The 12386-nt window shown below is 32.7% G+C and overlaps 1 protein-coding gene across 14 annotated transcripts in view; it reads left to right on the forward strand.

Annotated features, from left to right (window-relative positions):
- The window catches only part of Lar (tyrosine-protein phosphatase Lar), a 781775-nt gene that overhangs the window by 706867 nt on the left and 62522 nt on the right, over positions 1–12386 (forward strand). For all 14 annotated transcript variants that reach the window (XM_070107010.1, XM_070107011.1, XM_070107015.1 and 11 more), the window contains one exon: positions 12043–12235. In XM_070107010.1, coding sequence (XP_069963111.1) covers positions 12043–12235 — 193 coding nt within the window. The remainder of the gene's footprint in view (positions 1–12042; positions 12236–12386) is intronic.

Raw genomic sequence — 12386 nt, forward strand, 5'->3', positions numbered from 1 at the left:
GTGGCTAATATTTAACAAGTTAACCGCGAGTGCTTAACAGTGGTTGGATTTTTGGTTCAATATCTTGACAAAGGAAATTCAAATACTTTTTGTTTGACAGAAACATTTTGTGAAAATACCTGACGCTTCTACTTATCGAATAATATAAAAAAAAATTATGAAAAAGGGATTCATAAATGCATAGAATACAGCGGCATCACAATTACATGACATTAAGTGTAAAGTTGCCTAAAATTTGGCGCAAACGCAATTAGTATAGTAAATCTCATATTTTAGTAAAACCAGCAGCCTCGAATACATACATATAGTGGTTTTCAAAGCGCAAATTTTTTTTTTTAAGTTAATTCTATCTAATAAAAAGAATACTGTAATAGTTAAATAAATATACTTAAGCAAGGCATTTAAAAAATGTTGCCTACATTTTGGCTTAATTATACAGAACTTTTCTCTTACTGAACTGATTGTTCTATAGGTTAATTTTTGGTGCTAAAGTAAGGCACTCGCAACGAAAACAGTGATTTTCTATCCCTACAATAGCACAACGATTCTTCTAGATAAAGTCCACTATTGACGTAACCTCGTCCATTAAAATAATCATGTATTTGTACAACACATCCTCATCCTCATGATAGGTTTTTTTTTTTAATATTGTTCTTTAAAAATAGCTTTCACAATAACGTTAGAGCAAAATAGCTTGCATTTAATAATTTGTTAATAAAAGTTTATAGTAAAATTTAAAAAAAAATCGTATCAAAAGTGAAAATATGTATAAATTAATATTTTACAAAAATACAATTTTTGGAAAAATATTACTAACATTAACTTCATAATTTTGTCTAATTACGTATAGAATAAAACATAATAAAAATTTATTTGGCATGCTTTTAGGTGCGCAAACACACAAAACTCATTAATATAACTCTCTAAGTTCTCTAAACACAACAAATTGGTAATCAAAAACTATGTTTGAGAAATATGTAATTAATGGTATTCATTATCCCAAATTTATTTTCGGCATACTTTTAGGCACATAAGCCTACAACCTCTTACTACCGCAGTCTTTGGGATTGTCGAAAATTATCTGATGTCACATATGAATTTAGCCATATCATGGTTGCGTACTTCGATAGCACAGCCCCACTTTGACAGCTGTCAACATGACTGTCATTAACTAGGCGGCGACAAATACAAACTAATATGGTTTGGGTGCAATGTCACAAAGCACTAAACGCACACATATAATGAGTGCTTGTACAGACATAGCGTATCTAATAATTGTATACATACTATGCCTACATTCTTGTAAATGTCACTTATGTCATACAAATATTTTAAATGTCAAATTCATACGCTGTCATGCGTGTACACGCAGCAATTGAACGTACGTTTTTGAATGTCTGTGTGCATGCCAGTGATTATAATGTATATATTTGAGTGTTTTAGTGTTGTTCAGCTGACATTTATGACACTCATAGCGTCATGCTATGACACTGATTTGCTGTGTTCAACGAGATCGCACACACACACATATATACACCTACATGCATGAGGTGGAGTGGAAGCTGGTGGTGACATTGATAAAGTCGTCTGAGTCAAAGATTTATTTTTTGGCAGCATACTTACACATACATATGTATGTAATTTTAACTACATATACACACATATGTACACATGTAGTTTTAACTACTGGTCCTTTGTTGTAGCCTTTTGACTGCCAACTGCTGAGAATGCTTAAAAGTCGACAGTGTCAGGAAGACAGCACATAATTTGTCATTTCAATTGCATACACGAATGAGCAACTACATACATATTTGTAGATCTGTAGTAATTAATGTTTGGTATTTCATATTTAAGGCAATCGGCGTTGTGTACCTGTATACAAAATATTTTATACTACAAGTAAATCAAATTTTCTGACTACTGTAGAGCCTTTTGCAGCTAGTTCAATATATTTCAAACATTTACTGAATTGATTTCCTTTGTTGAGTTATTCAAGGCATTTCCAAGAAATAGAACTATTTTCAAACATTTGGGTTCAAAGAGAAGAATTTCACTTTTCGAAATCTGGTTTAGTCTTGTTCGAAATGCTTTGACACTACTTTTTATTAATATTTCTGATCATTGCTAGTTTCTGGTGGTTTCTACTCTGCTCTCTGTGAAGCAGTAAAGCGGCACTGAACCTTTCCCGTTCATTCGTATCGAATTTAAAGAATTATTTGGTTGGTCTACTGTCTGGAACTCTCTACCCAACTCTAGTATTAACCCTACATACTACCTTAGCGTTATTCAAACAGCAGACTTAAAGACTTTTTCAGGGAAGCACGGCAGCAGTGCTGTTTCTGAGCTCGAGGACTTTGAATTCTGTGTGACTCACTATCGATTCTGATCGATACATTTCTTGATATCACAAGTCATAATAGAACAACTAAGATCTATATAAGTGTTGAACTTTCAAGACTACGCACCCTGGAAACGCCCGACAGTTGGATTTACGTAACCGAAACCTTACCCGGATTTTCATCCGAAAAAGGACTGTCCACTCGACAGCATTCTTCCAAATTACACCAGGCATGTTTTCTGCCGCTACAACAACAACACGATAATTTTTTTATATTTGCTATATATTTTTGATAACTTGGCCATACATATATCTATATTTAAAGAGATTCTGTTGGATTATTGTTCGTCTAGTAGACTAAAATTTTGCCTGATATCCATTATAAACTTTGCTCTGAACGTTTCATCGATATACCATATGAAGATTATTTCCATCGTCAGAATTTTTTGGCTTCATAAAAACATTTTACAATGCTCCAGCCCCAAAAAAGATAGAAGATATTGATAATAATTTTATTTCAAAAATAGATTTTCAAAAGACTGACTTACTTTAATAAGTGCTTAGACCAGAGTTTAAGCTTTTAAGAAAGCATTTTAGGTTACCTATACCTTAGAAAATAACATTATAAAATTTTAAAGCGATATCTTAAATAGTTGTCAAGTTGCAGCCCTCTAAAATAAATTTTTTTAAATTTTCTTGAGGGATTTCTCGGAGACAAATAGGTGTCAACTTTTTTTAATTCCCAAAAATTGTCTTCTTTATAGGCTGTTACACTATATGTGTCCTTTAAGCAGTTAGACCCTAATGAAATGCTTGAAAATTAGCATGACATTTCTTTTATCAATGCAAATTATAGAAAATCGATAAATCATAGGAAGTTATTGTGTATATAATATTGTCGCTAATTAATGGAATCCCAAGCATTTGCTTTACAAGTCATTTATACGAGTATACGTCTATTGAATAACCAAATGTGGAACAATGACCGACACAACCGTTTATCTACGTTTCGTTAGCATTATTGTTATTATTGTTTTTGCCAAGCGCAACACGAATGCAATAAATTGACATGAGCTGCTAGTGATGTGCATTTGTAATAGCTCACAAACACTAATGCATATTAAATGGCAGTTCAGTTTCTAATTTAATCCTTTAAGTATATAGGTATATTAAGTTATGTATACATACATAAGTCTGCAATTGAACATATGGGCAAATTGCAGTAATTAATGAATATCAATTGCTAACAGCGGCATTTAATGAGGGGCACACAAAGTGATTGGTGCCATTAATCTACATACTATAAATAAACCTTTATGATGATAACAGTACTTATGTGCATATGTACTTTTATGAAAAAGAGTGGTCTGATAATGAATAGTGAAAAAATATTTAGAAATTATGCTTGTTAGTCCAGATTATTGTCAGGATCTAAATGACCTTACGAACAATAATAAAAAATAACCATAAAGTTTAGATTCTACATGAAATGCTCAGCTCTAGTGATTCTGTTTTCTGTTACCTCAGATAAATTATAACTACTTAACAGTTTAAATTGTATGAGAAAAAATTAAGTCCATTCTAGAATATAACATAGTATAACGGTTAAATACCGTTTATGGACTTCGAAGACCAAGAAGCAATGTGTTTGGTGACTGTCACGTAAAATAGGAGGTATGTAACTTTGCTGTATTAGGTTTGTAACTTTGATAAACTATGACTAAACTGACCATTAAAGAAGTCAATTAGTAATTCTGCTTAAAAAAATTACTGTTCTAAGAGATAATTATGTTGTTGTAATGCAATTGATCTCCCTCTACTATTTGAAAATTTGCAGTTGAGTTAAGAAAGAGAGCTACATACACTCCGCAGAAAAGGTCTGCGTACACGCTTACATCTTTTTTTCTTTTGTTAAAAAATAAATTTTATGTACCAAATTTTAGAGAAAAATAACATTAAGTGCTTTGTTGCTAGTCTATTGCATAATCTCAAAGCATGTAAAGCTATGAAATAAATTTACAAAACATACTCATTTGGCAGCGCAAAAAAGTCTGCGTACAAGTCATAAAACCGGAGATCCCTGAGTAATAACCAAGTGTAAAGTTGTACTTTTACTTTTTTTCATAAAATAAACTATTTTAAAAAAGATTTGTTCTATTCACTTTGTCATTAAATTCAAAATACGCTATGACGCCTTAAGGCAAAAAAATAAACCCTTCTGAAAAGGAAATAATAGTTAAACTTTTAAAAGAAGGAAACACATACCGTGAAATCGGTCGAATTGTGGGAAAAACGCATTCTTCCATACAAAAAGTGATTAAAAATTAGCAAAAGACTGGCGTTTTTGTGTCTCGGCCCCGTCCAGGGCGGCCAACAATACTAACATTGCGTGAAACCCGTAACGTTTTTCAAAGTGTGGAGCAAAACCTCTGACTTACTGCATTAAAAATTGTTGAAAATGTTAAAGTCAATTTTTTAAAGACCCTTTGCACTGACACAATTTGTAAAATTTTGAAAAAAAGCAAGGTATAATGGTCATGTCGCACGCAAGAAGCTATTTATATCGCTAGTTAATAGGCAAAAGCGTATTGCTTATGCAAAAAACATTTGAACAAGTGCGCGGAGTTTTAGCAGAAGGTCATTTTTTCCGATGAGAACAAGTTTGGCATCTTTGGAATTAAGGGGCGTTATATTGTATGGCGAAAAACGGGCACGGCACTTGGTAAGCAAAACTTGGTGCCTACTGTGAAGCATGAAGGTGGTGGGTGAATGATATGGGGGTGCACGGCTAGTAATGGCGTGGGCCGATTAGAATTTATAGAGGCCACTATGAACAAATATGCCATCATAATATCCTAAAAAGAAATTTAAAGCAAAGCGCGAAAGAATTCGGTCTAGGAAGGAAATACTATTTTCAAAAAGATAACGACAATCACCAGATTTGAATCCTATAGAGCACCTATGGGATTCTCTGAAACGAAAAATCCGGCGACGCACAATTACTTCAAAAGCTATGCTCAAGGATGTGTTGTTCGAGGAATGGGCTCAAATCTCTTCGATAGGGGCCACCAAGCTAGTTGATTCCATGCCAAAACGACTGATGAAAGTTATATATATACTTATTCTTACACAAAACACAAGTTAAAACAGAATTACACCCGTCATAAATTACTTAAAACTTATTAAATAAAATATTTTAAAAAATAAGTATTTTAAATGTTAATAATAGGGGAATTTTAAATAATAAAAAATATGAAAAATAATGTTGAGGAATATTGCCACCTAATATGAAATACAAGATAAAAGCGTTTGTCAACAAAAAAAATATACCACTTTTTTACTTAGGGCTCAATGTCTCGAACAAATTTTTTTGCTCCAACAACCAGAAAAAATCAGTTTTGCTTATAATAATATATATAACATATATACCCGGAAGAAAACGTCGAAGACTCTATAAAGCACATATGTAAATTTAAATAAATGATCAACGTGACAAGCTGAGTCAATTTAGACATGTCTGTCTGTTCCTCTGTCTATATATACGCAAACTAGTTCCTCAGTTTTTGAGATATCGATTGAAATTTTCATTTTCTCGCCCAGGTGCGATTCATTTGTCGGAGGCGCTGATATTTGATCACTATAGAATACAGCCTCCGTACAAAGTGAGCGATCACAATCAAGCCTTTGTATGGAAAACTTTTGTATTTGATGAGATATCTTGAAGAAATTTAGCATGGATTATTGTATAAGGCTGCGGTGAAATCTTCGAAGAAATTATTCAGCTCGAGTGACTATAACTTATAGCGGCTATACAAACTGCTCGGTCAAAATCATGCGCTTGTACGGAAAACTTGTTTATTTGTCGAATTATATTCACGAAATTTGGATTATTGTCTAGAAACTGCAAACATTTTATTTTGATTAGATTACTATATCACATATCTGTCATACATTGGCCTATCAAAATCCAGATAAAGCTTTTTTATGCTCTACTATGCTATGAGAAATTCACCTGTGAAGGATATTATAGCTGCAGTGCATCTAAAGTTAAAGTTTTTCATGTTTTTGTTGTTCATTTCATTTTTAATTATTTTTTTTTTTTATATCAATATTAGTTTCTCGCTCTAATTGCTTTTTTAATTATTGTGTCAACACACTCCTCTAATAACTGATACTTTTTATGCACACATCTACTAATTCTCAGATACTAATCTTAAAACAACAGCTCGCTTGCTTCTTTTCGCAAACTGCTTTATTTCTTACATAAATAATCACCTAATTGTAAAAGTCAATAAACAACTAAACAGCTTTTCAATTGAAAAATCAACAAAGCAATCAAACAAAAGCAATAAACAGAAAGAAAATAATAAACAACAATATAATAAACCACAACAAGAACAACAACAACAAAAATGTGCAATAAATAAAACACTTAAATGAGCGGAATAGTATAAAGACAACAACACAACAAGTGAAATCAAGAACACTATGAGCGTGTGTGAGTAAGAGTGAGTGGCACCAGTGTCTGTGTATGTGTATGTGTGTGTATGTTTGTAAATATATATGCGTGTGTTGTTTAAGTGTGTATGCGCTGGGCGTTTAGTCTATTAGGTGCTGATGTATAACTATTGTAAAGCGTTTTGCGTCGACTTGAATACTCAACACAGTCATAAATCGATTATCCTTAAACGCATTGAAAGCTGGCTGCGAAGAGCAATAAATGTAGAAGCACTGGCAAGTGACTCTATGTCAACATTAATTTGCGACACACAAAGGCGCACCACTTACTTGTGCGGTGTGACTTACAAAGACACTTGCTCCTGCGACGAAGCAATGAGTTTACTGACAGTGCACACATACAAACTCTGATGTCTGTGTATCTTATGTGCGCTTGGATGCTCACGTAAATGTTGCATGATATATATTAGGGTGTCCATTATTTCCAGTGTTAAATTTTTTTTTTTTTGCTGACGCCCCCTTGAGTTTTCAGTTTTTGCTAGTTTTATGGCAATTCCACTAAATGATCTTTTTCCATATATATTTTTGGTATTTTGCATTAAGCAAATAAATATACATACTAAAATACACAATTTTTCGCTCTACAAAAAAGATCTTATTGATTTTTTCTATAAAAGCATTCTTTTAAAGGTTATACCCCAAAAAATGCCTTGTTAATTCTGCTTGCTCACACGATATGAACAGGAAAGTACAGTTCATGCATAACTTTATATGCGTATAAGTAATTTTTATGGAAAAATCAATAAAACCTTTTTGGTAGAGCAGAAAATTTTGTATTAGCATATGCCTTCTTCAAAGTTGCAGTTTCATTTACTTTGGAAATATTAAATTTATTGCAACCGATCAAAAAGTCTCATAATAAATATATGTTAAAAGTGAAATGAATTAGGCACGACTTAAATTCGGGTTATTTATGTTGGCTAATTTTTTTGTAGCAAAAACTGAAACTTCCGGAGGCGTCTGCAAAAAAAAACGAACACCCTAATATATGTATATATGTATAAACATTTCTACATGTGTATATATATATGAGCATGTGTGGGTAATTTAATTAAACTGCTGCCTATTATATTACATGTGACTAAGTAAGTGTATTCTACGAGAATATATGTACATTCAGTTGTCTACACACGCTTAGTAATGACTGTTTCTGGGTATGTGCTCATTTGACAAAGAGTTGTAATGTCAGCACACACACCTATCTATACGTTTGTATGCATACGTGTACGCTTAAAATTGAGCTGATTGTGTCTCGCCTAAAGTTATACCACATATAATCAACGTACAACAGCTTCATTACACTGCGGCCGCGTGGTTAGAGGCAAATACGCAGACATGCATACATACATAAATACGATTATACTTGTATATATGAATATGTGCATGCGTAAGGTATTCTTCTATGTGCTACTTGTGTGTACTAGTGCTTAAAACGCTTGCAACTGACATGTAAATCAGCTTTGCAGGGAACAAGGCTTTATATATGAACTTGGATGTAAATTGGCAAGATGTTAGCAAATCAACAGTAAATGGTCGACTGTGTACACCAGGTGTTTTAAGACCAATTCTTAAGAGCATTTTTTGGCCAGCAACGTTGGCATATAGGTAAAAATAATTTTAAAAAACTTGTTTAGTTAATTTTTGGAGCTCCTTAAAATTAACAACCATTTGCCTATAATACAGAAGTTCTTGATAAATTATCTGGCCCATAAATTTCTACCAATAACACAAAGAACCAGACTTATCATTGTCCTGGTTTCGAGGACCTGTTTAGATAACTAATAACGAATTTCGACAATAAACATATTTAAAAAAAAAAAGGTTTGCCATCCATCTGAAAATAAAAAACTTGAGCCAAACATCATAAAAAAAAATTCCGAAAAAAGATCGAATTTACGATTTTAAGAACCTTTTGCATTGTGATTTTTATTTTTTTTACGTAAGCTTATGTAAGCACACCTGTGAATATATCTCGAACTTATTTGTAAGAATGATTTTTCCCTTCACTCGAACTAGAGAAATGATCTCTTCGAACAATACTAAGTAATACTGATAGCTAATCCAAAAAGTTTGAAAAATCTGCATAATTTTCTTAAGGTAACATAACCTTACAATTTTTCAAGTGAAATTCATCGAGTTTGGATCAACTCCACGTTCTAAGCTCAAAGTTTCGAAAATTTTCTATATTATATTTCGTTTTTGAATGTCACTTCTTTCTCCAGAACCTAAAACTCAATTAAAATAACAAAAAAAAAATTGTAGTAATTTAATATAATAAAATAATTAGAACTCTCGACGATTATTCACATAACGTGGCTACCGCCCGGCCCATTCTTGAACTAACAACCCTCTTCGAAAAGACTAAAAACCTATCCTGTTTCTGCAAAGACTAGAAATTAAAAAAACCCTCAAATTGTATTCCTGACATGCAAAGCTCCCAGTAAGTCGTAACTCTTACTCAATCGAAGGCACTCTTATAACATCCATAAAGGGGTATTCTAGTCTACAAGCCTACATTTCGAGATTTTTTTGTAATGAATAAAATAAAAGAAATTGATATTTATAGCGTTCATTTTTTTTATCATTTTGCTATGCATATTGCAAAAGCACAGAAAAGAAATTTCAAAACGCAATTTAAAAAAATAGAATACCTCCTTAAAGAACATGCACTTTACAAGTATTTCATCAGTCAGGTAAAATACTCAAATGTACAATAGAAAACTTAGCACACATCAGCGTTCCGGCACTCTGCAAAATATGTATTTCAGCATGTACTACAACCAACAAAATAAAGCCTAGTAATTATCAATCTAACGATGTTCAAGAAATGTCTTTACGGATAGTCGTTGGCAAATGTAATACAAATGTCTTCTAACCACATTAAAAATGTTAGCTTGCATTCACCTTTGTTATCGCCTTTGCTTTTTGTTGTTACTACTATTACCTTCCACATCAGTCGCTAGTGTTGATATTAGCAAACTTGTTGGCATTTCAACTAAATAGGCATTTCGACTATTTGTCGCCGCTGAGGTTACTTGACTCTGTTTGGTTTGATGGCGCAATGTCGCTTGTTATAACCTATCTAGTATGTACCTATATCCACACGTTCTTTTAAGGACAATAACAACCAATCGAAGAGACAAATTCCTGTTAGCATAGACGCTATTGGCATCAAACAAACACGGCAAATTGATTAGATAAAGGTAGCGTAAGCGAAGTATACAAATGCTGACAGATACATACACATATACAATATATATATACATGGTAAACAAATGTAGAAAGTGTGGGTGAAATATAGAGGATTAGAGTAAATGTTAACATCAGCTTAGCTTCAAACTAACTAGGTGCTCGTGCATATATACATATTATAGAGTACCTTATAGTTCATATATAAAATAATGTATAGTAGTCTAGTACGACCGTCATGTAAGCACTGTTTCGACTGTCAAAGAGCTAAACATTGCACAAAAGACCATTTGGAATCATTTAAATAAGACAAGAAAAAAAACGACACTCGATGTATAAGTGCTACAAAAGTTATCGCCAAAAACCTCATTTACCGAATTTTCAACTCTGTAGCAAATGGGTACTGGTGATAAAAAGTGGGTCACTTCACTTCAATAAGAGAGAAATCGTGTTTCATCAGGACCACGCCATAGTGCGCCTTTATAAGTTCCGCGAGCTTGGTTGGAAGCTTCTTATGAATTTACTTTATAGTCCGCACCTGGAACCAAGTGATTACTAAATGTTTCCGTCTGTGCCGAATGACATACTTCATACATATTTTACTTCAAAAGTAATGTTTATATTGTATAAAACAGAGTGCTATGAAAGCCTAGCTAGGAAAAATTTAAACATTTTAATAATGCGAATTAAACTTGGCTTTTATAACCAATATAAGCCTTTTCTGATCTCCTGTTCTTTTACGATCTTACTACTTAGAAATTTGCTTCTATAAATATTCTTGGTGTACGCTTCATTTCTTGAACAACAAAAAAATCTACAATACTAATACGAAAGATCTCTTATTCATTCTACAAAAAAATTCGAGCCTATTTGTGCTTAAATTATTTTATACAAAAGCTTATTGAAAGCTCGCACTTGTCAAATACACCAATTCCATCCATCCATCTGCTCTTGAAAAAAGCTCTATGAAAGCTTGCACTTTTTTAAGCACTAAAAAAAAATCTTTTTTTTTTATGTCAAATATCATACTTAATTTACTTAAACTTTTTTATCTTTAAACAACAAAAATTTTATCTAAAACTCACATCGTTACTTTTCCGCATAGAATGAAGCCTTTAAACCAGAATCTTGTATAGATAGAAAGACTTTGGTGTGCTGTGAACTGTTTGACACGTCCTGCAGATACAAGATATATATATATATTTGTTCTAATAGCTTATATCAAATGTATGTAGACACATAAGCATAATTTTCACACAAGTCGAACACGAGCTATGCAATGGCGGTAATATTTAAGAGAACAATCAGGATTTAATAATTGACCTATTGAACTCAATTGCCCAGGGAAAGAATGTGCATATGTAGATATGTATGGGTGAATAATATACACAGGCAAGCTTTAGTTGAATGTGAAGTTAGAAATGAATGCGGTTGCGGCAGGCTTTGTTTTAAATTCGACATTCGAGCCGAGAGCTTGATACATACATATATAGATTTATGTATGTGAACATATAGATGTATATACATACATTCGCATACCTATGTACATATGTATAATATATGTATGGTATGTAAAATCAAATGTAGCTACGAGCGTGTTAATCATGCATTCATTGTAGGTCAGTCGCATTAATCAATTGGTGTGATTGCCGAACAATAGGCAGCGCTACCGGATAATGGAAAGCCAAAAAATACTGAGGTGATTTAGGCAAATGTTTGCATTGAATATATCTACTATGTACTTATGTACAAAATCACAGTGCTTTTATTCAAATATATAATACCTCTATACCAATGTGTATTTTATTTTAGCTGACCGCTAAACCAAAGCTCGCCATAGTCAGCCACAAGGTTTTGAAATTGGTACATATCTACTAATTTCTATATACACATTAATATGTATTTTTATATATATAATACTTATATGTAATAAGCACATTCTATACATTCTTATTCCTCTGATTAAACATTTCTGTTTTGATTTTCTCCATTTTTAGGGCTACAAAGTCTATTACACAACAAATCCCAATCAACCCGAGGCGTCTTGGGACTCACAAATGGTGGACAATAGCGAACTGACAACCATTTCGGAATTGACGCCGCATGCCATTTATACGGTGCGTGTGCAGGCATATACCTCAATGGGCGCCGGTCCGATGTCCACACCGGTGCAAGTGAAGACACAGCAAGGTGAGTGTGTGTGGAAAATTAAAAAAAAAATTATGAAAATATTTTATTTTACCGAGCGAGCAATTAAATAGCAACAAATAAAAAATAATGAAATGATTATTTTGAGCATACATTAAAAAAAAAAAGTTTTGAGCAAGAAAAGTGGTCAAAA

The sequence above is a fragment of the Bactrocera oleae genome, chromosome 3, assembly GCF_042242935.1.
Source record: "Bactrocera oleae isolate idBacOlea1 chromosome 3, idBacOlea1, whole genome shotgun sequence".
NCBI classification, from domain to species: Eukaryota; Metazoa; Arthropoda; class Insecta; order Diptera; family Tephritidae; genus Bactrocera; species Bactrocera oleae.